The following is a 27,768-nucleotide window of genomic DNA, read 5'->3' as shown; positions in this document are numbered from 1 at the left end:
ACCAAGTGAAACAATAGGGTGACAAAAGGAGCTGAAAATTGATCTGATGAGTAAACAGACCAATCAACATTGTCAGTCTGGCTGTATTTGTGTGAGTGAGGGGGAGACAGCGCAACCGAGACAGAGACACATTAATAGATCTATGCAGTATTTAGTGTGTTTACCTCAGCAAGGGTTCTCTTATTGTATCTCTACATATGTGCAGATTGTAGTTTGGTTTCTTTTACAGAAAACTCCTCTCTGTTACAAATCAGTTGTTTAAATAAACATTAAAACTTATCAGATCCAACACACATCAGTCCAGATGTGTGCTGGAATAATCCAGATAGACAATGAGCTCACAGGAGAGGTGAGTATTTGCTCGCCTACACTAGGAAGTGAGAGAATGATTACGGACACACACAAACACAAACATACTAAGACGAAATGTACAAAGTATACATCTCTTGGAGAAACTCAGATAAAAACACACACATATTTCACACACATGCACGCCTCCCACACCACATGCTTAATTAATTCTAATTTGAACGGCCGTGGCCTCACCTCCTACACTCATGCCTTCTCATGGTGCCTGGAGAAAACGTTACAGCATACACAGTAAGCGAGAAACACTGGAAGACTCAAGCACAGTTAAAATGTGAAATAAAAAATGTCAGAGTTGATGTGATTGAGAGATATTCATGGTTTCTGACTGGCAATGGGGAGCTGTGGCCCAAAGTTCAGCAGTCAGACTTATAACTGGCAGCCAGGGGTGGTCAAATTGAATTTTAATACCAGAAAATGTTGTAACATGATGTCAGTAAACAGGATAAAAGGAAAACACACTGGGGCTAGGTTACCATACTTTATATTATTACAGAAATACGACATGGTTTCCAACGGGCTGGCTCCTACCACAACCGCCTCAAACATCCCTCAGATCAGAGGAGCAGTTGGGAAATGACATTTCTATCAAGGTTTATGCAACTCAGCCTCATTAAGCGGGCTGCATGCTTGTTGTGGTAAGCTCTGAAACCACCGTCATGCGCTAGCAAACCTCCGCAATTATGTAATTGCGGCGGGTCCATGAACCTGAGATGTGCTTCGTAACGTTTGAAACATCACAGCTTGAGGCAACACCAACTCCACCTGGCTCGTTATTCAGAATATGAATCAAAAATAAAATTTTTATCTAGTAGGTTTTCATATACAATTACTTTGTCTTGGTGAGTTGCTGCAAAAACTAATTATAATGCACACACACACACACACACACACACACACACACACACACACACACACACACACACACACACACACACGCACGCACGCACACACACACACATGCACACACACACACACGCACACACACACACACACACGCACAAAGGTATGCTCAGAGACTTGTGTAAAAATGACTTGCAGTGTAAAAATGAGCATCACCAACAAGATGCACTATTGTGACACAGATAGTAGTTTGTGGGACAACATGCAGGGTCTGTGCATGCTGATGAGGCCAACTGCAGCAGAGAAGAAACTGTTGCCTGTGCTGTGAGGTTTGCCATAGGGGAGATTTTCAGGAAGTTACTTTCTGAAGTTATCACCCATTATTTTCTCTGCGCACTTCTAGGTCCTGGAGTCATGCAGGTCCTGGAGTGATGGCAGCCAATCACCCTCTCAGCCAAAAGAATCATATTCTGCAATCTGTTCTTATCGTTGGCAGTGGAGGCAGCATATCAAATGGTGATGGAGCAGGTCAGGATGGACTCAGTGATGGCACTGTAGAAGTGTGGCATTATTGGCTTTGGTGGGTTGAACTCCTTAAGCTGCTGCAGGAAGTACAGTACACTCTCTGCTGTGCGTTCATTGCTAGGAAGCTATTGTTCTGCTCCCACTGGGGTTCCTGGATGAATATTGATAAATGGCTAATTAAAGGTTTTAAGAGTAATACAAAATTGGGCCTAATTTATTAGTGGTCAGTTGTGCTCCCACAGTCCAAAAACATGCATATTGGGTTAAGTAGTGACCCATGGTAAACTTGCCTGTAGGTGTGAATGGTTGTCTGTCTGTCTGCATATGTCTCTCTGTGTGTTGGCGCTGAGATGGACTGGAGACCTGTCTAGGGTGGACCCTGGCTCTTGCCCAATGACAGCTAGGAAGGGATCCAGCCCTCCATGACCCTAAACAGGATAAGCAGCTACAGATAACGAATGGATGGATAATTCTGTGCCAGTATAACTAGAACTCACACCTTTTAGAGTGTTTCTGTAAAACACTAGTCTATACTGTAGGTCATTGGTATCAGCAGCATAAAACTACCAGAGATGGATTAAAGTTTGTTAACATATAGGGGCTATAGTTAACACAACATAACCATATAATATTTGAAGGAGCCATAGACTGTTTATATTGAATTTGGATTTTATTTGGTCTCATTTCAATCCCCCCAGTTGTTAGTTCAATCCCGGCTCCTCCGGTCACATGTCGAAGTGTCCTTGAGCAAGACACTGAACCCCAACTTAGTTGCTCCCAGCTGCATAGCACCCCCCCCCATTAGTGTATGAGTGTGTGTGGGATTGTTAGTGTGAATGGGTTAATAAGAAGCAGAGTGCCAATAGGTAGAAAAGTGCTATATAAGTGCAGACTATTTACCATAATAACATTTGTTGAGAGCAGGTTGGAGTCGGTGCTTGGGCCAACAAAGCAGAGGACTTTCCCACAGGACACTGGAGGTCAAGAGGGTAAAACAACTTTCTGGTATTGATTTTGTAAGCACAAGGATGTTACACAAAATAATGTGATGCTATGTTACATGGTGTATTTATTACTACATAACATTGGGGATGCAGTGATTTAAAGCCAAACCACAACATTTTTAGAAACAACATATAGTCAATGAGGCTGACGCAATTGTGGACCAATTACTCGACCAACTGGCATTAGTTTCATGCTTTATATAGAAAATGATAGAAATGGTAATTAGTGGAGCTTAAAATATCATAGTGGTTATAAAATGTAAAGACTGATCTTGCATTTTTGTGAAAACCTTAAGGACATAAACTCTATTTGTAAACATTTAGGACATGGGACATAAGAAGGACAGGGCGTGGCCTTTCTGTCTAAGGTCCTCATTTTTAATGAACATAAACTTTAGGTATATTTTTACTTTTCAACATCACCTATTGCAGCTTTAAAGTCCAGTGTGTATTTCTGTCCAAATCACAGGTATTTTCATCTTTCACTGTAGCAATAAACTGCAGATGTAAAATTGGCATTTTGTGCATTTCTTAAATAGGGAGGATTTAAAAACTTCGACTTGTTTTGAATTTGTATAAATCGTTTATGTTCTGTACAATAGGTTGTGCTCTAGTGTTAATTCCTGTGAAATTGACTTTACCAGCTGTTTTATTTATGCGTGGGTTATAGATTGTTTCTTTAAACACATCATTCATCTGCACTTGGAGCAATTTACGAAAACCGACAGGTGAACAGCCACTGATTTTAATAGAAACACTTCACTAGATCTTGTAATTGTGATTATTTGTACCTTATGTGGGATTAATCTTGTTTGTGTTTGGGTGTGTATGAAGAAGATCTTCACATTTAGCTTTTGTGGCCTGTCACTCATTTATCTCTCCTAATTAGACTGCAGCAATAAAGGATGCCCGTACTACTCCTCTGTGATTCCCCAGTGAAAGTTAATCTTAGTTAACAGCCTCACTGATGCTACATTTTCTTGTCGACATTATCTCAGCAGGTACAGACAGCTCCGGTGCCATGACAGACATCTTAATCCTGTCATGCATCAGCAGGCTGCCGGCCTCATTAATAAAAACATTAACTCACAACGTCTGATCGATAGCTGTTGACTCAAGCAGCCTAATTTGCTACACCTGTTTGATCGATGAACTGCGTTAATCCTGTGTGACTGGAGAGAGGTGAGGAGGGGGAGATGCAGCAGGAGGATCGTGGACATGTCTTAGTTTGAGCTAAGTCACCCATTAGATGAACAAAATTGAACAAAAGATTCTCATTTCTGCTTCTGCTCACTTTTTGTCAACATCCACTGACATCTGATGCATGTGTGGGTGTGTACAAATACACACACCCGCGCATGCCTGACCACAGAACACCCCCCCAAAGCCACCCACCCACCCACACACACTCACATCCTCCTTACAAGAATAGCTTATATGTGGATTATTTAACAAGGATTTTCCATAAAAAATAAACTTATTTTCAGCAAATATTACAAACTTTTTGATATTTTAACAGTTTGAATATACCTTTTCAGATAATTCACTGAAACACACTCTGCTACTACTAAACACACACACACACACACACACACGCACACAGATATTGCACATCAAAAGGCAGCTCCTGATGCGGAATTTTATGATGAGCAAACAGACAATAAAAGTATAGCTGAGGTTGTGACAAATACACTCAAATGAAACTCCATAGTCACACAGGAGAAATACACAGGATGTACGGAGGTAACACGCACACACACACACACACATACTCACAGGGTGCTGAGCGGGGAGTATAAAAGGGACATCCTTCCAACTCAACAGAGAAGTGCTCTCCTCACTCTCACACACTCCTCGAACACGCCGAAGCTCTTTTCTCAAGGTAAGGAAACCACATTATGTTTCTTATTATTTTACAAACTGGTTGTAAAATAGTTTTTATATTGAATATATCTTTTCTATTTCCATTTACACTGAAATTGATTTTCATAAAAAAATATTTATGTAAATGAAAGATGACACAATTCATAAATAGTGTTTCAAACATGTAAAGCATGAAATTTATCATGTTTTTTCTGAAGCAATTAGTTTGCTGCATTTGTTTGATTTATATTGGATTTATTTCCAGAGATGCGTCTCGACAGCAAAAGGGAAATAAGAAATTCTGTCAACACTGTCAGATTGTTTTGACCTGCTGATATCAAGATCTCGAGATCTACTGTGACCAAAGCTGTTGTGTTGCGTGCTGTGCCCCTGGATGACAGTCTGAACATCCTGCTCTGACTCACGCCTTAGTTCGGTGCTGAGAGAGTGATCATTAGCTGGGAAGAACCAGTTGTCTGGCAGATGGCAGATGGTCTCAGTTGTAGATTTTTAGTGTGGATGATGGCTGTTGACTCACAAGCTGGACTGCATCTCCAATTCATTCTTATTAAACTTTCTCTGTGTGCTTTCTCCTGCCCCTCTGTGTTTCAGATGACTGCAGGGCTGTGTGTGTGTGTCCTGCTGGCAGTACTGTGTACAAGCTGTTTGGGACTCCCCTTCTCCTCTCCGCCTCTAGATGAGGGCCAGCGCTCCCTCTCTGTTCCTTCTGAAGGTTTGTTTTAAGTCATGGCAGCGGAAGAAACCCCCGGAGCAAAAAACTTTTATTAATATTGCAGTTTGTTTTCATATCTCACATCTTCCTGTGTGTGCCTTTGTAGCTCTCCTTAAGGCTGACACCCACAGCTTAGGAGAGCCCCACCTCCGACACAGCCGCTCTGCCACCCAGCTGAAAGCTCTTCCTGCTGCTGATGAGGATGCAGACTCCCGAGCTAACCTTAGTGAGCTACTGGCAAGACTCATCTCCTCCAGAAAAGGTGTGTCTGCGGGGCGGGAGGTGCTTCTGTGTTACTTAGTTTGTATGTATTTGGTCATGAAACCTGCAAAATCCAGAATATGTGTGGATATATGTGTATGAGTGTGTGGATAAAGAAAACATTCGTGAACAATATTTACAGAGGGAAGTGATTTTCTTTGCCACCCCCCAACTCACACACACACACACACACACACACACACACACACGCCCCACCACCCCCTCATTCTTCCCACAGTCTTGCTAATTACTGGAATCAGTGCACGGTTAGCTTTGTAAAATGAATTAGTGGCTCTGAAAAGCTTTTGTGGTTTGAAAGAGCGTGTATTAGAGAGTGCAGCCTTCCGGCCATTCTCCTCATACCGCTTCATTTCAATTTTTTTCTTCCCATTTCATTCCTAGTTACTCGATTTTTTTTCCTTTAATGCCAAGAAAACAAACCCTAAACCCTGCCTTAGTTCCTCGGATTCAGTGCTCTGATCTCTTTGGTTTGTGGCAGAATGGTGGAATATCTGAGCTTTCGGAGAACATATTACATAAATTTACATGCTCCATGTCAAGATGTACATTTTCAGCTTGGCTTCAGGAAACCGACTAGTGCGTCAGCTTGCACACCATCTCCTACAGCCTGAAACTTTGTACATATTTTCTCCAGACTACAGACAGTCAGCAAAGTCTTCCAACATGGATTAATGCCCTCAGGAAAAAACATTTCAACCCCATTACCAAGCAATTTACTAATTATGAGTAAAGTAGAGTGATTTTCATGTTTGATTTTCAGTTCCAAAAGATTGAAACAAAATGGGTTACATTTTAGTTTAGGTCAAAACAGACCCCGAAACCATTCAACCAAACAGTGAAGTCTAAAAAAATATCAAATTGCACATCATTTCTGAAAATAATTTCTTTTACCTAATGTGTTGAGTTTTTGTATGTGTGTGCGTTTGTGTGTGTTTGTGGGTGTCTGTGCTCATGTCCTCGCTGTTCACTTGCATATTTCGGTGTAGGAGGTGTCGTTGTCGAGCCTTTTGCAGCCAGTCCTTTCGGCACACTGGGGAACAGAAACACTATGTGTGTGTATGTGTGTGTGTGTTTGTGTGTGCCTTGCGTAGGGGGATGTGGGTGGAGTGAAAACAGCATCTTAGTGAGCGCTCAATTGATTACCAAATGGACAGCAATCCTGCTTCTCAACTGTCCTTGGAATTAAAAAAGGTAAATTCAGAAATCAGAATCAGACCTGGTTTAAAGATTGGAGGTCACTGAGTGTGTGTGTGTGTGATATGATGATAGGACTGTCGAGGGAATGCACGCACACAGATTTGTTCACAGATACAGAAACATACAGGCATGGGCTCCCAAAGGAAGAGAGGGTAATAGCATGTTGTCAGTCTAACGTCCAGCTGTTTGCCTATGGCTTTGGTCTTTGTGTGTGTGTGTCTCTGTGTGTGTGCGTGTGTGTTTGTGTAAAAAAGAGAGAGAATTAATGAGATCAAGAGGGCAACAAAATCAGTCGTGAGCTGTGCTTTTTCTGATATTGCCATCACTTGTTTTCTTTGAAAGGCATTATGCATTAATTTGGTGATAAACTCAACTAACCTCTGTCATCTTAGGGCAACAAATCTGACTCAAAAAAGTCATAAAAGTGAAGGAAATTGTAATATTAAAAACATCAATCATTTTAAATATGTTTTAGTGCCAGAAGACCAATAACTGCACAGTTTGTGTAATTTGTGTCCAGTCTCACCCCAAAACTAGCACATTTCAACACACACTCGTTTTAAATATTTCATTACAGCCCATTTGCATTAGTGCATTTCAAACTAGTTTTATCCAGTTGTCTGTGTGCAGAAACAATCACAAAGTAAGTCCACAATCCTGTGAATTTCATATCCTTCTTCTGTTCTCTGAAGAATATTAATTTGTGTCCTGCTCTCCTCCACCCACTCATTCTATCACCCACACCCCCTCCTCAACCCTCCCCACTTCTCCTCCCAGGTTCCGTGCGCAGAAACTCCTCGGTGAACAGCAAAGGCAGCGGACTGAGTGCCAACCATCGGATAGCAGACAGAGATTACTTGGGCTGGATGGATTTTGGCCGCCGCAGCGCCGAGGAGTACGAGTATTCCTCGTAAGATGGGAATTTACCAGCTCATACTCCCTCCATACAGGCACAGGAGGAAAAGAAGCAACAAACCCACGCAAGCTGGCTCCTCACTGTCTCACAATAAGAGTCTATTTATGATGTATTTGTTGTACATTTGTTTGTAAAACTGTAATAATGCAATATACATATGCCAAATTTTGCAGAAAAGCTCTCACTATCCAAGGTTTGTTTGTTTCCTGTTTTCTCTGGTTTCTTTATCATTTTGGGGTGGAACGGATTGGGATGGTGTCAGGGTCTGTTGAGACTAACTAGGTTGAATAAAGATTGAAAACATTACTCTTTGCTTAGATGTTTTACTAATACAACGCATGCTGCTTAAATTAGATCCATTCACATTCATTAGATTGGTCCACACATTGCGTCAACAACAGGATGATCTGTAAATAAAGCAAGATAAAGGAACAATAATCATCATCATCATCATCATCATCGTCATCATCTTTAATAAATTGTCTAATTTTATATTTACTGACCTATATTTTTGGCCCAAAATCACAATAATCAGTAATATCTTTTTTTTACTCTCTGTAGCAAGTCACTGATTAAACAATAGTGAAGCTACCAATGATTACACACAAAGGATCAGTAGCATCGAGATAGTGTGGATGTATCGTAGCACTATAATAGTCAAAGAAATTATATTGGTATTGTGGTGTAAAAGTATAATTGCTGAAGAATCTGGGCTATAACGGGTACGTTTATGCTCTGACAGCCCTGTTGCTGTCACTTTGTAGTGTTACCACATAAATAGGAGAGTACTGTACAGCACTCCAAGGTTATGACAAACTATTTTTGAAAATTAGAATCAAAGACTGGACAGTTTCTCTTCGGTTATATTGTTATTATTTTAATAATCCTCAGACCTCAATATTAGCACAGTTTACCATGTGAAATAATGTATAAAGTAATTATCAAATATGTTCTTGTACATATTATGAAAGATAAAACCACGATCTGTCTGCAGATCCAGGATCCAGGAGAAGTGTTTTGCACTGGAATTGTCATTTAGTATCCTCTGCCGGGTTGACTTTGTATTAAATATTAACAGTAATAGATTAGATGTATTGACATCCCACTACTATACAGAGTATTATGTACAGTACGTTGCATAATTAAATTAGAATTACATTATATTCAATGAGCATTTCTGAAGCATTGTGGACTATGGATAATGAAGCTGGTTTTAGAGTATGATGAATGTAAAGGGAGAAACGTCTGATGTTGAGAAAAAGGGTCAGTGTGGAGCCACACAAAGGAGATGAAAGTCAATGAATGCAGCAACCAGGGACCGAGCTGGGGAATGTTCAAGAATATCATCAAAAGAACAGCAAGATCATTATAAAGTCTCTGCCAAATATTGAAGCTGTTCGGAGGCTTTCGAGAAGCTGATATTGACTCAATTATTAAAGTAGGCCCCAAATAAATCCTAATCATTACTTTGGGCTTCACAACAGAGACAATAATAGCTTTTTGAAAGCCCAGTATATTTGACAATTCTTTGGTCAAAAACTGAAAAGAGAGCTCTGAAAATGTTCTATTGACTTTTTAACTCACTTGACATTTCCATTGTTAAATAATCGTAAAAGCAGCAACAATGACCAAAGCCAGCAGTTATGAGAGCCATTTAGAAGATAGTAATTATATGGAGGATCCACAGTGGTGGGGAATTGTGAAGAAGCAGCAAATTATGCATGTTCTGTCCCTGTGTGTTACGTGAAAGATGTGTCTGTGTGAGTGAGAGATGGAAAGAGGGATCAATGAACAAATCAGGCTCAGTGAATTATTCAGAGAAGTGGTTATGGATGCCCTGGGGAAAAAGGGGGTTTCAGTTTGTATTTATGTGTTTGTGTGTGCTGGGCATTGAAGCCACCGGCTTCGTCTGAGGTCACACTTCAATCAGAAATTGACAGACTTGAGATTTGGAGAGTGTCCCGGGAATTGACTCAAACTTTCTGTTTAAAGCAGAGGCTGTGGGACTTCAGAGTTAAAGGCTTTGGAACGATTTAAGGGCTTCAATAGTACTGCCAGTAAATGTCTCCTGTTTGTGTGCGCGTGTGTGTTTACTAGCAGATAGGTATGTGTGGATGTGGATGTGTATCTGCTTCGAGTGCCAGTGACGCAGAAAATGTTAAAAGGCAAATGTTCAGTATGAGTAACCTACACCATTGTAGTGGAGTGATTTGAGCACTCATACAAGCATAAGTGCTATGGATTTGTGTGTTATAGGGCAAAGCCGCATAGTAATGAAAGGAAGATGAGCTCCATGAGTATAGCTTTAATGAAGACCCAGCAAAAGCAATGAGCAGATGGTCTGAGCTCCTCTTGAAACAAGCTGAACATACTGGCTTTCACTCTCGCTGCTGTCTGTCTCCAAATGTTTCTTTCTTTACCTTTAGAAAAACTTTAAACAGTTTAAAAGCTTTTTCTTGGCATCTGAAACAGAGGGACATCTGGTAAAAGCAGAGAATGATTCAGAATTGTACCCCAAAGCATGTTTCCAGACCCACATAATATAGATTCATTCAGCAAGTGCCGCCATTAGCACAACAGTAAAGTTCCAAAAATACTTAAAAAAAAATGCTTATTTTTGCCAAGAGTTAGATTAGAAAATAAACACCCTGCTCTCGTCTGTATAACAAGAGTAAAATTAATTTTTTTCATCAATGTAAAATTTAAGCTTATACAAATATTCCTTAATCATCATCAGAAGAAAAAACAAAAATGGTCAAAGAATGTATAAAAAGAAAGTGATATGAAAATAATGGAAATCATATCAGTGCAAAAGATTGCATCCCTCTTGATAAACACTCTTAGTTATTTCTCTTATGATGTAAAATCAGGAGTCTGATCTGTCATAACAAAGAAGGTCAACACTCATCGGCACCAGGTGTCTTAAATTTGCACTTGCACTTTAAATTTGCAAGTGTGTGGATCTTTGGGGTATAGTCTCAAACTGTTTGCTGAGAGCAGCAAAAACAGTGGGATAAGGTAGACTGCTTTCAGAAATTCTTAACATGAGTTTGGTAAACCTTCATAAAGCTGTAGAGGGAACAGCAGGGGATGTGACAAAGTCTTTAGAGGCAACTGTAATAAAAGTCCACATCTGTGCAGTCAAATGTTGTCTGCACAAGTCTGAATTGCTGGAAACAAAAGCACACAGGATACATTGCTTACTATACAAAGTAGCATGCTGGGAGTAGACAAAAGGGCATGTGAACAAAACGTATTTGGGAACAGGATTCTGTGGTCTAATGAGACCAAAGTTTAAATAATTGCTTCAACACAGTTATTCACATTATTTTCACAGTCAAACATGGTGGAGGCTTCCTGATGTTTTCTAGTGTGTGTCTGCATCAGGCACTTATGCAGACATACACATACATAGACAAGGAAGAATTTAAAGCAAAGCCTCCTTAAACAAGACGCAAAGTCAACTCAGGATTAGTTTCAAAAGGTTAAGGCAAATGTTTTTTATGGCCATGGTCTCCAGACTTAAATATCATTAAAAATCTGTGCATAGATCTAAAGAAGGCACATGGCACACAACCGCACAATCTGACAGAGTTGGAAGAATTATGCCATGAAGTATGGGCTAAAATGCCACTTGAAAGAATCAGCACACAGCTAAGAGGTTAACCAAAGAGGCTGGAGGAGGTTATAATGGTAGACCTTTACATTGATAAAATGTGTTATTGGTTTATAACCATAACATTTTATGCAATCTTTCTCCATTTTTATGACTTCTGATGATGAAAGAATATTTGTACTAGTTGAATGTGCATTAAATATTATGTTGATGAGAAATAATTCTTTGGCGTACTCTTTTTGCCATTTCAGAGTAAGATTTAGTGGCATCTAGTCGTGAAATTGCACAATGCAACCAGCCGAACACCCACCATCCCTCTCTTTTTAAATATGATTGTCTACTGTGTCTGTCAGGTGCCATGTCATCATATATGACTGCACCCAATAGCAATATTTGAAGTGATGGTGTTACCTTATAGCTGTATATACCCTATAGATCCAGATATTGAATTCTTTCTACTTCTTCTTCTTTATATTCCATATAGAGGACACGCTCCCTATAGATACAAAAAGGTCATTCTAAGCTAATGAAAACACAGTGACTCTTATTTTCAGGTGGTAGGACACTAAACATAAATTAATTCTATATTCCAACACCGCTGTGTTACCTCAAAAATTAAAACCAACTTATACGTGTCACATGAAGTACCACAAGTAAACATACTTGTTGTACAGAATTTGTGTGATTATTCACTTCTGCAGAATGGTTCATTTCACATTTGTAAATATGTTATCATATCATGTAATTGATGCATGTGTTAGTTTTAGTTTAATATTTGAGCTACTTATTGTAACTAATAATATAATTATATGTTTGTAAACTATACTTTGGGGATCAATAAAATCTTATGATTATATAGTTTGACTAAGCCTGATCTGAAAAGTAGTTATCACATCCCGTAACTGTACTACAACAAACTAATATTTCTCTTTGAAATACCGTGAAGTCGAAGCACGAAGCAGCTAAATACATTGCTTAAATAAATTTAGTTAATTACTTTCCAGAGCTGTATATGATGGTGATAAGTTTGTGTAATAGTCCAACTTTTCTGATAAATGATAATTATTCCAGTTTGATGCAGTTGGCCTCCATTACTCTTCTTTCAAAGAGAATGAAGACGTTGTTGTCTTCTAATTAGTGACCTTTGTTCTTTAGATGCAGCTAGGTGGTTCAGTCTTGTCCCGATGAGCCAGATCTCCTATGTTGTGCAATGCATTTGTAAAATTGGGTGTTTGTTTTATTTCTCATATGTATCTGTGCATCGTTCATGACAATACACTTCCCACATTACACTGCTCTGCTTGTGTCTGGGTAGTTTTTCTTTTACCAGCTTCTGGCTCACTGTGTTTTTGGGTTTGGAAATGTACATATATGCTTGTTGTGGTGCTTGTTGATGGTTTTTGGGTTTCTCAGATACTCTAGTAACTCAAAACAACCACTTCACAAATGCATGGCACAACACAGAAGAGCCCGCTCCTCAGGGCATGTCTCAGCAGTCCATCTGCATCTGAAAGACACGTTTTTTTGTAAATATTGACAAGTCTAACTGTTATGTAATATATTTATGTAATACTGTTAAATAACAACTTTAATATAATTCTTTCATTAACATGTTTGAAACACTAATGGTATTAAAACTTATCTGACATGACTGGCCTGGTAACCACTATCATACTGTTGTTCAGCTTACTATTTGCACCTGTGGCTGGATTTCCTCCTTTAGCTCAGCATGTGCTTGACTTGATCTTTTGATAAATGTAATTATCAAAATGTTATTCTAAGTGGAGAAATATCCAACATGGAACACGTCAGTGATATTCAAAGATCTCATTTCTTCTAATTAGACTGCCCAGCTGGCAGAGTGGCATTTTTTGGTTATTGCTCCCTTCTTGTTAACCCTGTGGCTAATAGAGGTTTAATAAGCAGCTCTCAAAATATCTCTCATAGTACAAGAGATACAGATGGTGAATGGGTAATGAATTATGACTGTGCCAATGTGATCAGAGGAAGAGACGTAATGTACTATGCTTACTATTTGCTGTGCTGAGTAATTCCCGAGCACCATCTGCTGGATGAGGGTAAATAATAATTTCATGCTTGGGACACCTTTTCTTTTTATGACTGTCCCAGCTTTGAATTTTTTTGTGCACAATGGAAAAACTCCTGATATCAAGTTTTCTGTTTGAGGACTTTTATTTATAAAATCCCCTGATGACATGCTCACCCCGATGCTTACCGTGATGTGTGGTTCTTGGTTATGCACTACACTGTTTCTTTACAAGTGTGTAATTACTGGCATTTCAGTGACACTAAATTGTAATATACAAGGAGTGAGGCGACATATGTCTCCTGAAAAATGGTTTAAAACAAGAACAGGTTTTTGAAAAATAAATAAATAAAACACAAGTGCAACAATGGCGTTGACAGCTACTTCACACCCTTTATCCAAACCATGAAGTACGTAAATCATCATGAACAGATGGTTGAGGCACTGTATCACTTCATTTTAACAAAACCTTGAGAAAAATATTCAAAAGCTTCCAACAACCAAAACTGATTAGCCCCAATCAAATTGCTTATTCTTCTCACTCTCCTCTTGGTTTAAGTGTATTGATCCGTCCAGTTCAGTCGAAGCACCATCAACTTCCCTGCCTAATGGTCAATTAAGAAACTAAACTAAAGTATCTTTAATACAGACATAAAATCTATTTGATGATTCTTTGAAATAGACTTGTCAGACTCACTACCAGAGGGATTTGAGATGGGGTAAGAGGGAAGCGAGTGAGAATAATTATGACATAATTTCATTTATTTGCAGTATCCAGTAATACTGAAGTAGAAAGACATGGTGCTTCAGTGACAACTGTTAGCCAACTAGTGTGGTGGCAGATTTAACAGTGCACCTGTGCTGAGTGTGGGTTTCTGAGGACGTGTTTCAGAAAAGGCAAGAGTGAGAGTACTACATCTAGCCAGCAGAGTCAGTCTCCAACGCAAGGATGTGAGTGGAAAGCAGTGGGAGATATTTGCAGAAGTAACTGCATAGTTTTAGAGTTTTCGTTTTTTTTTTACCAGACAGATATCTCAATATCTTTCTTTTAATAGGTCAGTTCACCCTGTTACATAATATTTTATCACATAAAACTGGTTTTATGTGCCTACATTTGAACATATCTGTTTCTGGACCCAATTCTGTACATTAATGTATTTTATAAATACAATAAAGGATTAAAATTTTGGTAAATCATTTTATACTTTTAAACAGTACATGTTGGTGAACTCCAGAGGTATTAGTAGGTACATTTTTTGTAATTAGAATGTGCTCAATCCATACACAAAGTATTTTAAGCAGACTTTCTGTACAAACAGAGAGACTGCCCAGAAGATGCAAACACCACGTACTCTATGTTCTTTGAAAGCTACAAGCTGTCATTGTTACAATATAATTTTGACCTGTAGCTTTTCCCGTTTCAAGTCTTTATGCTGAGTTAACCACCTTCTTAATCAATTCACATGAGAGTGCATTCTAAATCTTCTCATGTAAAACTCATAAAGAAAGCAAAAAGCTGTATTTCCCAATAAGCTGAACTTTTAACTGACGGAAAGTAATTTTTTAGGATTATCCAGATTAACAGGGACAACTTCCAAAAAGCAAAAGCAAAGCCCTGGAACCCCTCATTGTACTAGAATGGTGACAGATATCATGAAATGTAAGCACATGAAACCACAACTATATGCATGGCTACATAGTACACTAGTAGAAGTTAATGAAAGGAAAATGTTTTTTTTTTCCTTTGGGTGAAGCAAGCCTTTACTTGATTTTACCTTTATTTGAAGCATGATTTGCCATCTGAAAGCACTATAAAATCGACAGCATCTATATGGAACCAGAATAGTGATTGAAAACTGATCAGTAGTACCATGTTGTATGAAGAGTGAGTCAGTGCTTGGGATCCAGGTGACTGGTTCAGCTTCAGTCCATACTACTCTTTGGGCCCAGGGGCTTTCATGGCCATGCTGGCTCCGACCATGGCTGGATAGCTCTGGTTTCTCCGTAGTCCATCTGGCCCAAAAGGGGAGCCAGATCGGCGAAGCCCACCCAAAGGACCCAGCATTGGGCCTGGACTCATTGCTCTGGCCCCAGTGGCTCCAGACACTCCCAGCCGCTTCAGCTTATCTAGCAGGTTGAGGTTGTGGACGGTCACGCTAACATCAGTTTGGCTTTCACAGTCCCTCCCTCTCTGCCTGCCCCGTATCCCACCTGTCACTTCTTTCAAAATAGAACGAGCTGGTTTGGAAGCCAGGAAGTTGTCATACGAAGGGCTCTTAAAGTCGAAGCCTGCAGAGGTTGGCACCGCTGACGCCCCCTGTCCTGTGGGTGAGTTGGGAGGGGTAGAGGGCCGCTGAGTGTTGGCCGCTTGTTTAGGGGTGATAGACGTGCTGAATAAAACTCCTCCACTGCCCTGACCGTGATCCAGGCCCTGTGTCTGGTGATACATTGCTGCTGAGATTCCTCTCTCCTGGAGAAGGCGCACTAACCCCAGGGAGGTGCTGGTGGTTCGTGTTGCATCTCTGCAGACACATTAGAAACAAGTCATCACTCTGTCTCTGCTTTCTTATCTGCGTTCTTTTCTGCTTTTCTTAGCTAAAACACTAATGCACTTCCAGGTCAGTCACTGTGATTTACAGCAGGTAACAGATTTGCAAAACATTTTCTTTGAACAATAAATTATTTCTTTGAATATCTGGGGCCTTGCCTGAGGTTAGTGGAGGATTCAGAGGGCCTGAGACTGAGCCTGCGGGGTGTGCAGGGTGTTGCAGCAGGAGTACCCAACAGAGTGCTGGTCATCACACAGGAGGACGATCCTGGGACTGGGTTTAGACTGTAAGAGATCAAAAATAAAGTTAGACTTTAAAAACTTTTGCTGTTTTCAGCAGCTTAAATGTACCGTATTATCACCATATGTCTTAATTGTAATAGCACAAAATTTATATTTGCTGTGCACAGGGGATGGAGTTTCTTTAACCAGTAAGAACCTGCATGAATTATTTAGCACCTTCTTACTGTCTAACAAACAGTTTGACTGAATGTTGTTCTGAAGACACAAGTGCACCTTAACGACTGTTGTTAGGATCTAATTCGCCTGTGGGTCGAATTGAGATTGACGGCATTGTTAGCACATTGTGGGAATCCCTAAGCACCTCATATCTAACTTCATCAGATTCAGCTATATCATGTTTAAAACTGCATTCATGCCAAGAAATGTACTAAAAGCCACATTGTAGAAGCTTCTTAAAACCATTCTCCATTCAAGAGAGCAGACAATGAAAAAACATTGTTTCATTTGAACATTTGTAATAAAGAATATGTTTTAATATCCCTGCCTTTAGCAGAAAAGCAGACCAGTGTTGAAAATGTCCATGAGTGAATTCTGGCAGAACAAAAAGAAGTTTAAAAAGAAAACCCAAAGGGAAGTGTCACAAAAAGTTGTGATTTGATTCAGGTGGCACCACAGAGTGTATGTTTCTTACCTTGGTGTGACCCGTGTCTGCTCATCAGTGGGGTGGAGGATTCGACAGGTTGTGAACGTGTATGTAGAGCTGGTGTGGGCCATGCATTTACCTGGGTAGTATGCAGCTGCAAAGCCACAAAAACAGTAAAAGACAACCACCATTTTCAGTCCTCAGAACACACTAAAGGTCGATGTTCACATACATAAAGTATGTCAAAATTGACATAAAAGTGTTTTTCCTCACCCAGTGCGTCAGTGTTGCTGAGATGTGGTGATGGGGATGGTAAAGGTGGAGAAGGTGGAGCAAGGACGGGTGGTGGCTGCCCGAGGTTGGTATCACTAGTGCTGGAGGTAGAGGGCACAGCTGGGTTTATAGAGGCAGAGGAGGTAGGCAGATTCTGGAAGTACTGTTCGCCTGGTTCATCCTCCTCGAAGCCGCCCCATGGATATACCTGCAGACAACATGCGTAACAGTTATTTGGATTAGGGTGACGATTACAAACAGCAAGTCATACTGTGTAAATACAGAAACAATTTTTATTAATTACTGTGTTTAAATTATTATGACCTCTATCTGAACAAATTCCTTCATTTGTTTTGTGAAGTATTTTATTCAGTGGTAATAGTATCCTTCCACTGAGTTAAATGAAGGAGTAAAAATATTAATTGCTAGGTTTGCAGATCTTAATGTGTTCATTTATTTAATTTATTCTAATTTAAGTTCAATATAACGTAAACATAAAGAGAGTGAATCTTTGTTGTAGATGGACTCAGAAATGTCACACAAGGACACACACACCTGCTCCAGCTCTAGTTCGAGGGGTCTGTAGCCCTTTGGCACAACTCCTGGCCTGGCGTCTAGAATCACACCGAGGTGAGGCTGGGCTAACTGCTGCCAGTGGTGCAGGGTGGCAGAGCCTGGTGGAGATAATTAATATTATTAAAGACGCACTAATGACTCATTTGAATTTCTTTGATCACACACAAACAAGCACATTATTTCCTATATGCGACTGTATGTTTTTTTTTGACAGTAGACATTAAATGCTTGTGTCTGCATGATCAGCAACAGCAATCTCATATAGTTTCAGCTAAAGGGCTTCTTGTTCTCTTATTAAAGTTAAAGTTGGGCAAAATATTTGTCACATATTTTTGTATTAGAAGTATGCTCTGACACTTATCTTATGTGGAGAGGTTTGGTGGAAGCCTCCGGTGATACATGACTCATTGCAAAGGACTGGCAACGATGCAGATATATTCACTTCTAAATGTGATCTGATACCAGTCATTTCATTGTCATAAACTAATCAGAGAAGAGCAATGATTTATGTATAATTATTAAGTTTTGTCACATTCATTTTTATTGTAATTTGATAAATATGACTATCTGAAGGGTGGTGCAGAGTGCAGTGAAGTAAAGGAAAGGTGTTTCAAAGCAGAGAAGACTGATTTCACACATTAGCACTAGTTAAGTTGCACACCGTATTTTTAAAAGCTGAAACCTTGTGGTATTTATCGTCTATAATAAATAGGTTTTAAACTGGTTTTATGATCCTGGTGCAGGGGCCTCAGTGATCAGGACAAACAAAGATAGTGAGAATACAAAAAATCTACTGTAAAAGAATGCAAAGGATGGGTAAATATGATGAAATGAAATGAAAAGATGAAATGAAACATGCATTTAGAATGAGAAACAGATTTTATTAGTCAGCCACATGGATTTGAAACAGAAAGAAAGAAGGAACTGATAGAAACGAAAACAGAGGTTGTCAGTCAAATAATAAAATGTAAAAAAATTGTATAGTTAAGAAATAGATAAGAAATAAAAAGATGAAACAAATAAATGGAGATGTATGATGGGATAACAGTAGACAAGATCTTTTTCAAACAGTATAAATTAATACCAGCAGAGGGCAGCAGAGACAAAACATTTCAATACTTCTCATCACTTTAATATTATAAATATTGTGATTAAGTTTTAAATCAACAGTGAATTGTAAGGGGAACAAAACTGTGCTGCTGTGACTCTCTCTACGTTGAAACCTAAAACATGCCACACCTCTGACATGCTCTCCATCAGCTGCCAAATTAAAAACACCAGCTGTGACACCCAATGCATATAACTCTGTATTCACAGATAAGGATCATATGTACTCTGGATGTTAATTATTCTAAACCCGTTTCCCCTCGTCTCACAGTAGCAAATACTGAAATTTTCCATGCTTTTCTCTTTCCGTCCTTCCATCAAATTACAGCCATCCTCTCGGCTGTGGGTCTTTATAGTAGCCGTGTGAGGACGTAAAACTGCCTGACTTGTGATGGTGCATCAGAGACCAAAAAGAGTTGAAGAGCATTAGTGACAGAGGTGTGTCTTTCATCTCTCCTCCTCCCTTTACCTTCCTGCTCCCAGCTCGGTCTCTGGCCCACCTCCTTCCTCTCTCCCTCTCTATCTTAGCTCTGGTCTTCCTCGCCCACCCCCATCCTCTCTCACCTTCCACCTCAGGAATTTGCCCGTGCTTGCTTTCCCTCCTGCTTGTCTTCTCTGTTCCCCAGCCCCACTTGCTACCTTTCTTTGTCCCGGGTCGTCTGTGCCATTTGCCTTCCCACTTCCTTACTGCCTTGCAGTTCACTCCGTGCTCCCTTTCTCCCTCACCTTCAAGTGGTTTGACAATCTGGAGTTTGTCTGGGAGGTAGGGCCCTCGTGAAGCCCACAGATGAAGGTTGCCAAGGGACATGATGCTTTCTGAAGGGGTCAATGCACTCTCCTGGCCCAGCACATCCTGCAGTCCACCGCGTCCTCGTCTCCGTTCTCTCTCCTCTTCAAAGTAGCGTCTCTCGCTCAGGTTGTTTTGCCGTCGCAGAGACAGGCGGCGCAGGGCCAGCCGCAGGTCCTCAGCCCCACTAGCCTTCTTCTCTCTGCCCTCTGAGCTGCTGCCAGAGCAGGAATTTAACATTCTACTGTATGTGTCACACAGTTGATACAGTCTACTACTACAGCCTAGGGTTTATGTCATGCTTTGATCCATGCAGAGGTATAAAAACTCCTCAATTACAGCTTCCTCTCTAATAAGTTAATTGTATCTGCCCACTCCTCACCTTTCCCGATTAGATGCTGTCTCCAGCAGGATGCTTTGAGTTCGGTTGTCAAGGGCAACATTGTGTCCGGTGATGTCACCTCCATAAATGCTGGATTGAGGCGTGGAAAGGCCACTGGACTGAGGGGACGTCCGAGCAGACAGAGACTGGTTAGAGCCTGGGATGTTGGCACTGGTTGGAGTCAATGAACGCTGGCGGACTGTTTGGTTTACGTTCTTTACCGTGTCAAAAACACGCTTACGATGGATTCTGGAAACAATAAAACACAAGAGTGTTAGCCTTTAATGTTTGTAGTTGGTTGGTCAAACATTATAAAAATATATTTCCTAAGGTAGTTAGGACTTGGTCTATTGTGTTTAGATTATTTCATTGTTTATATTTTAGAACCAATAAATAAAATCTTTTGGTAATTAAATTACTTCTTAGCCAATAAAGTTAGTAGTAAACTGTTGTGTGTTTCCGAGGAATACTGTCTATGGTGCAAATTGTTTAAATATATTTTTGTGGTGTGGTTCGTGAAGTTGCATGCAGTTTTGGGGAGAGTAGTGAACAACAAGTAAATTAATTTTCATGTAAGTTAATGCTGCTGGTATTTAAACTTCATACTTGCATAATGATAATTTAATTGCATAATAATTACATTTTTTTTCTGATTTTCTTAACTACTGACTTTATGATTGTATGTATGACTGTATGTATGACCTGTGGATAAAAAGGCATTTTGCTATAAACTAAACTGTGCTGTGCCTTGTTAGTATTGTTGTGTCTTATGACTTTGTATCCCATGTAAAAATATTAAATATGATAATTTTTGACAATATAATTTGAACTAATTTTTTTGTTAACCAAACTAGATGTCTTAGGATGCAAAGCTACACATTTTAAAGTAGTTTTCATAACACTGCTTACAGCTATTAACAATATTAGCTTTTAGTTTCAATGTTTCAATGTTGAGTGTAAAACACTACTTCATACTTCTGCTCTTCGAACTCAGGATCATCCAGGCTCAACTCCTTCCTCATTGTTCCCTCAATCTCAGCTGCCAGAGAATCCTGCAACACGAAAACCCATGAAAGAACAGGAGATGATCATGTACACACACCCACAGTGACACACACACTCCCTCACCATGGGGTATAGTCCCAGGGGATGGTAACGACGTGGTGTTCCTGCGGTGTAGTTTCTGTTCCTCAGGTTCTTCAGCTCCTCCTGAGCTTCATGCAGCATTTCAATGCACTCTGAGTACTTCTCCTCTAACTCCTGGAGCTGTTGCATTGCAGATATCCAATTAAATTTTTGTATAAAGGTCAAAGATTGATAACACTAACAAAAACACAGTGCTACCACCAAATAAATCCTGATTTGAGCAGCCTGTCTAGGAGCGAAATGTGTGGCCAAGGAAATCAGTGACGTGGATGTTACCTCTGCTGTAAGCTGCCTTTGGGCATCTTTAGCTGCCATCAGGTGTTGAGAGAGCTCCTCATTCTCTACTGCATACTAGAAACAGGGATATAAATTAACAAAATGAGCAGAGCACAGTACCACAGACTTAAAATAAGTCTATGTGTCTAGATGTGTACTCACAGATTTGGCTTTCTTTTGCAGGTCCACTATCTGAGAGAGGAGGTGTGTGATTTCCTCTTGTTGTCGGGAGGCATCCTCAGTCTTACGGGCTAACTCCTCTGCTATGGTAGAGATTTGGAGACTGGACAACCCTAACGGAATGAAAAGAAAAAAGTTTATTTTCATTGTAAGAGAAGGAAAAGCAGGAGTGAGTTCAAAGTACTGGGTAGACACTGAAATAAAGAACACACAATAAAGAGGAAATAAGAGAGTCAATTTCAGCCAAACTCAAGGCTAGATGGGTACAGAAACACAGAGACAGAAAGAGATAGAAACTTTGGTCTTACGAAGCTCCTTCACACAGTCATTGACAAGCTGCTGCTCCTTTTCTTCATATGTCTCAGTCTCTGACTTTAGGTGGTTAGCCTGCATGTACACATCCACAATCAAACAGTACATTCCCAGTATTTGCAGTTTATTACTTTGATTGCTGCTGTGTGTGGAGATACCTCAGACCGGAGAGACAGGTTCTCCTCTTCCAGCTCCTTGAGTTTCCTCTGAAGTGTGTCGCTTACGAATCCTCCTGAAGCAGTTTCCACTTTACTTTTCTTACCCCTTTAGACAGATGAGAATGAGAATGAAACCTTGCACTCGGCTTTCCCTCTCATCTTCTGCATAGTGCTAGCTTTTAAGAATCTTGATCTCAAAAATGCTCAAATCCACTTTTCATAGGTAGAAAGAGACATAATGATTAATAAAGAAAGGGTGCTTACGTTGGGGAGCCGGTGGACTCCTCCTCGCTTTCCTCAGCTGCATTGGTGTAAAACTGCAGCAGCTCATCCTTCAGGTTCAGCTCATGGTGCAGCTGAGCAACCTGGAAGACATCAGACACTGCTCACTGTTCATGTATGTCTCTTATTGGATTTCTGTATGTATGGAATGTGAATGTGCTGCAAAGCATACATGTTATTTAAGGGTGAAATCTGTTGCAGTCTCTCACATGACTAACAAAATGACCCCAACTCAAAGTCTGTTTACGTGCTTTTTTTCCAGAGTTTTTAACTTTATCACATGGATCAGCAGGTGAGGTTTGTTCAACTGTCATGGAGATGTAACTGATGATTATGATTATCATCATTATGGATGTTGTTAACTTCATGCACTAAAGAAAACTATGAAAGCTAAAAAAAAGCAAGTAATTTGATATTGAGCTTGGAATATTTTGTCAAATTCCAAATTATTATTTCTATAATTTGGTGCTTGAGTAAATTCAAATGTGTGTGTGCAGACCTCCTCTGTAATTTGTCCAACTTGTATCTCCAGATAATCATTCTGTTCCGTCAGAGTTCGGTTCTTCTTAAGAAGGGACTGACCAATCTTTGCAGCCAACTCCAAATCTCTCTCTTTCTATTTGTTGTAATGCAAAAAGAGAGAGACAGAGATGACATTTATAGTTACAAAACTCAAAAGTATATTTCTTTGTGATGGTGTCCTGTGGGGGCGTAGGTTCAGACACTGTTGGTAAATTTAGAGGCAGAATTCACTTGTTTGTATTTTCTGTTAAGTGAAAGCTTCCGATTAAAAGGAGCTTTTCCTGCAACTTTTCAGGCCAAAGGCATATTTGATTTAAGCCAACAGAGCAAATCTACAGCGACGTGGGCTTTCTGTTGCAGCGCCACTTCGTGATTTTAACTGATTAAAGCTTGTCCTTGTGCAGCTTTGAATTACACTAAAATAGACCACCATACCTCCTCCAACAGACGTGTGACAGCATCAATGTCATTGTAGGTCTTCGTCATCTGGCCCACTCTGTCCGCACATAGCACTGTGAAAATACATAAAACAGAAGAAAATGAGAAGTAACTAGTGAGGATGTGCAAATCAAAACTGAGAAGAAACCTGCAGACTTTGGTGCCAATGAGCCATCTTCATCTAAGTCACTTGGAGTCATACAAGAGCAATTGCACAAACTCACGGTCACATTATGTAACACAGAAAGCATAAAAACATTGTACTTGTGGAGGAGGTGGTTGGGTCATGTTTAGGATGCAACACTTCTAGCACAACTGACACGTTAATGTTTGAAAGAACATGGCAGAGTGCAAGGGTAAAAGGTTGTTTTCCATGGCGCACAGCAGTGGGCTGAATTGCCCTGGGGAAACAGCTCTTATTGACTTTCGAGCTCTAATCAATAGGATTCTGTACAAAGTTATTGAATACATTATGCATTACTAAAAACCAACAAAGACATTAATTTACAGCCCTTTAAATTACATTAAATAAATGTAAGCAAGTGTGTTCACACTATGATTCAGTGTGGTTCACACAGGCACAACAATTAAATTTCTGCGTGTCCATGTGTGTGTGGGCTTGACAGCTAAACAAAAACAAAGCAGATTGATGATGAGCAAGTTCCAAGAATTTTTTCTTAATGAGAACAACAGGGGCAAAGCTTCACTGTACAATCTTTAACCAGCAAACAGTCAAAACTCTTTAAAAATGCTGGAGATTCTAATGTAATCAAAATATTTCTTTGCATTCACAAAAAACTTAAAAAGTAGGATTTACAGCTACATATGCTTGTTAGATTCTCTGCATCCACTGTACACACATCAAAACTTAATTAATCAAAGCAAAAGAAACGAATGCCACAAACACACTATTTATATATCACAAGTCTTTACCTTTCTTGTCCTCTTTATAGCACCTATCATCAGGCTCACTTGCATCCCCTACTGATTTCTCCAACTTGCTCTTGCTGTCCATCTCCTCCCAAGGCCTTGCAATGACCGACAACCAGTAATGACAACTGATCCACACTGATGTGTTAGCTTTCTATCACTCTCTCACTCCTACTGCTCAGCTAGGGTACAGTAAAACAGTCCTGGAGCCTGAATTACCCTCCACCCACATGAACACCCTGTGACTGAGTGCGAGAGATGCAGAGAGATGAAAAAGACAGCACATCCGTTTTGGAACAGCTCTACAGCTGCTTGAGTGAAACATACGAAGAAGCTGTTTTATGATTGGACAGAAGAGGACGAAACATGGAAGAAAAGAACCAATCAGAGAAGGCAGGCTGTAGTTTGGCCTCTTCTTCAAGTTGACAGAATTCCAGCATCTCTCTCCTTTCATCTTTCTTTCTTTCTTTAAACACTCTTCTATTCTGTGCAAGGCTTATGAACATCTTTCTGCCTCCAGCACCTGTTCCTATGGCGACCCTCATTATTAACAAACCCTTGACACAAGGTTACACACACTTAATTTAACCTAGTGATTATGTGGTAAACAAAAGATGGTATTGGTTTTCCTATAGCTATGAGGATTCTCATTGATAATATGCATTCCTTAGCAACTTTTTCATATTTTATTATTATAGCATAAATTAGTTCATATATTATTTGCAAGAAGAAGAATAAGTAGACAATAGAGCTAAATCATACTAAAGTCCACACACTGAGGAGGTTACAGTAGACCTGCTCAAAACAATCATAGTACAGGTGCAACAATGCCAATACTAATACACAGCATGAAGCTGGGCACCACCTCCCAGCACCTCCTCCACCTGGAGGAAAGATACCATCTAAGTTATGCATGTAAAAACAGATTAAAACATTTATGTCAATTAGTTAATGGGATTTTGTTTTTAAAATCCACGTATACACCAAAAGGAAGAATCAATATTAATTGCAGCCTCTGAAAAGAGTTTATATGATTAGGCCTTGGCAGGTGAGGCCATTTATGCTCCAAAAGCCTTTTGGTCTATGAAACATTGTATTAGGCAGAGTGGTGACATGGCAAGAGAGAAGATCTCCTCTTGATTTAAACACACTTCCCAAGCAAATTAACAGAATTGTTACTATCTTCAGGTTTATAAATAGAAGAATAAATCAAATCAATCAATCAAATTTGAATGAAGCAGCTGAACTTACAGAAGTATTTGAGCGTCTCTTCAATCTGCTCAGTTGTCAGGTCAAGCGTGGCCTCTGGCGCAACGAGGGGAGTGTGCAGCCAGTCATCGTTGTCATAGCCGTAGATGGTGTCAGCCCGCAACCGGTACACCGGCAACTGCTCCTCCAGAAGACTGATGATCTCAAACTCTGGCAGGTCAGTACTGTTGCACACATCTGGACAGGATGCACAGATGTGGACAGAGAAGGAGAAGAATGTACACATACAGTTTAAGGGTGGTTGAGTATGAAATCAATTCATGTTAAACAATCAGTGTGGTTCTATTCCAAATCAATATCAATGAAACACTACTATAAACCTTTAAAAAGTATAATGTTATGAATTCATAGTAGTTTTATAGTAAATGGCAACTATATACAGGGGGAAACAAAGTTTCATCAAGCTTTGAAGCAATGAGCATGTTTTGACAAAACAACAAGCAGGCGGTTCACACACCTTTTCTTGCCACTGTAGATACACTCTCTATTTGGTCACTTTACTTGATATCAACGTATTTTTTTGTAATTAGAAGGCTTTTTTCAGACCAATAAGTATTTTGTATCATGTGACTAATTTTGTATCTGAATGTAATGAATGTGAGTACACTTTAATTACAACTATCCGACAATACAAGAAGTGGTGAGTTTCCAGCACTATTATATTGCTTTTTAGCAGAGGGGGCTCCAGGGTAGCAACATTTGCTTTAGTTCTTCATCAGTCTGATTGGTCATAAACGTGGGGATAGAAAGGTCAGTAAGGAAAACAAAAACAGAAATGGACTAACAGAACAATTGTGGCACCTGTGGGTCAGTAAGTAAAGAAATTGTCCATGAACCACGGCGTCAGTGGTCGACTCTTGGTTCCTCCTGGCTACTTGATAAAGTGTTGTTTGGAAAAATAATGAAACCTCAAGGTACTCTGCTGTGGATAAAAGTGTCTCTCAAGTTAGAGGACTACCAATTGTCCACCCATCCTACCAGTTAATCGATTCACCAGTGACAATGTGGAAAGAAAACTACAATTCACATGATGGTAAATATTGAAGCTTTTAAGTTATAAGTCGACCTAAAATCCTTCTTCCACAAAGACAATATTTCTCTTTTTCCTTCATCTTTCTTTTCCAGCTTTTTCTACTGCACCACTGACAAGTTAGAGCATATTTGAATATTGTGTTTCATTTCCTAACATTTTTACTCCTGAGTTACATTATTTTGGACATTTGGACAAAACATACTTCCTGAACTGCATCTTTCTATTTACAATGTGTAGAGTTATGTTTGCTTATCATTCATGTTTAAGATTTATGATATAAATACAGAACTCATGACTGCACACACTGTTGACTGAAATGCTTCACTCTGGTACTAAATTAAAATGCTTTTATTCCTTTATTAATTATATTATTAAATAACCCAAACAAAAGCAGTATTACTGCAAAACGTGTTTTGTTGTAAATACATCTTTAAGTGACAAACAAAATAAAAACTAAGCTACGGGAATTTTAATTATTAACTGTGTTTACTTATTGCACTTAACAGCAAAACTGAACGAGAAAATGTTAGTGAAGATGTTTTTATATCTCAGTGGTAATGGCAGGTTAACCAGTAGACTATTACCATCAACGTTTACTGAGCTTGTGGCTACTGTTTTTTTATAATACGAAAAATATATTTAACACGGCACCTGTGCAACAATGTAAGCTCGAAACAACATATTTCAGAAATGAGCTACATTTGAACACAATGTAGCCACTTTTCTATATTTCTGTCTTGAGCTTATAAAACCCACCCATTGGATACTAAATCCCATAAAGTTATGTTTTCTTACTCTTATTAAGATGACCCATATGCACGCACACATACACACACACACCTGTGATGGTCTCAGCGTCCCTGCATTCAGGCAGTGCAGGGTATGTGTCAAGCTGCCTGGACTCGCCCTCGCTCACATACTGCTCCTCGTTGGTGCACTGCTGGTCAGGCTCGGGGTCTGGGTCTGGGTCTGGGGCCGGTGCCGGTGCCGGGGAGGCCAGCTTGACTCACCTCTCACTGTTGGAGAGAAACCGGGGCCATGGGCCTCTGGAACTGAAGCTCCACTGGGTTAACAGTTCAACCTGACAAAGAACATTAGATACACCAACCTGAAGAAGAGAGAAAAGAGTGGTAAGAATGGATGGAGGGAAGCAGAGAAGCAGAGACCTTTCCAGAATCACAAATATTTGTTGCATTATGCCCCAAAGTCCACACCAATTAATGCATCTCCCTCTCTCCTTAGAGTCTTTAACTTTAAGTAGAGCTGCTGAG

The 27,768-nt window shown here is 39.8% G+C and overlaps 2 protein-coding genes across 5 annotated transcripts; one reads left to right on the top strand and one right to left on the bottom strand.

Moving 5' to 3' along the window:
* Positions 1-4,489: 4,489 nt before the first annotated feature.
* cckb (cholecystokinin b) lies at positions 4,490-8,035 on the top strand. The gene is made up of 4 exons (XM_067506637.1): positions 4,490-4,620; positions 5,214-5,334; positions 5,441-5,596; positions 7,591-8,035. Exons 2-4 carry the CDS (start codon positions 5,214-5,216, stop codon positions 7,725-7,727), a joined length of 414 nt encoding a protein of 137 aa, XP_067362738.1. The 5' UTR covers positions 4,490-4,620; the 3' UTR covers positions 7,728-8,035.
* Positions 8,036-8,050: 15 nt separating this feature from the next.
* LOC137128494 (trafficking kinesin-binding protein 1-like) lies at positions 8,051-27,502 on the bottom strand. Of its 4 annotated transcripts, none has more exons than XM_067506614.1 (18): positions 27,338-27,502; positions 25,447-25,641; positions 23,263-23,339; positions 22,805-22,921; positions 22,288-22,388; positions 22,024-22,129; positions 21,862-21,940; positions 21,536-21,666; positions 21,374-21,448; positions 21,080-21,217; positions 20,927-21,003; positions 19,952-20,200; positions 19,509-19,786; positions 17,655-17,773; positions 17,100-17,307; positions 16,875-16,980; positions 16,100-16,225; positions 8,051-15,914 (listed from the first exon to the last, which is right to left on the bottom strand). In XM_067506614.1, the coding sequence occupies exons 3-18, from the start codon at positions 23,311-23,313 to the stop codon at positions 15,326-15,328; spliced, it is 2,550 nt and encodes an 849-aa protein (XP_067362715.1). In that variant the 5' UTR covers positions 23,314-23,339; positions 25,447-25,641; positions 27,338-27,502; the 3' UTR covers positions 8,051-15,325. The 4 variants fall into 4 exon arrangements, with proteins under 4 accessions (XP_067362715.1, XP_067362723.1, XP_067362697.1 ...); XM_067506622.1 differs by having other exon boundaries at positions 19,509-19,783; XM_067506596.1 differs by lacking the exons at positions 25,447-25,641; positions 27,338-27,502 and adding an exon at positions 24,199-24,441.
* Positions 27,503-27,768: the final 266 nt, after the last annotated feature.

The sequence above is a fragment of the Channa argus genome, chromosome 1 (genome assembly GCF_033026475.1).
Source record: "Channa argus isolate prfri chromosome 1, Channa argus male v1.0, whole genome shotgun sequence".
NCBI lineage: Eukaryota > Metazoa > Chordata > Actinopteri > Anabantiformes > Channidae > Channa > Channa argus.
The sequence above is the reverse complement of the archived record's forward strand: the minus strand, read 5'-3'. Positions and strand labels throughout refer to the sequence as shown.

Bases quoted from the DNA above. Each gene is read 5' to 3' on its own strand.
- cckb (XM_067506637.1), top strand. From the start codon at position 5,214: ATGACTGCAGGGCTGTGTGTGTGTGTCCTGCTGGCAGTACTGTGTACA. The intron at 5,335-5,440 runs GTTTGTTTTAAG...GTGCCTTTGTAG, and splicing joins CCTCTCTGTTCCTTCTGAAG to CTCTCCTTAAGGCTGACACC. The intron at 5,597-7,590 runs GTGTGTCTGCGG...TTCTCCTCCCAG, and splicing joins ACTCATCTCCTCCAGAAAAG to GTTCCGTGCGCAGAAACTCC.
- LOC137128494 (XM_067506596.1), bottom strand. From the start codon at position 24,280: ATGGACAGCAAGAGCAAGTTGGAGAAATCAGTAGGGGATGCAAGTGAG. The intron at 22,130-22,287 runs GTAAGCACCCTT...ATCTGTCTAAAG, and splicing joins GAGTCCACCGGCTCCCCAAC to GGGTAAGAAAAGTAAAGTGG. The intron at 15,915-16,099 runs GCAAGGCCCCAG...ATGTGTCTGCAG, and splicing joins GAATCCTCCACTAACCTCAG to AGATGCAACACGAACCACCA.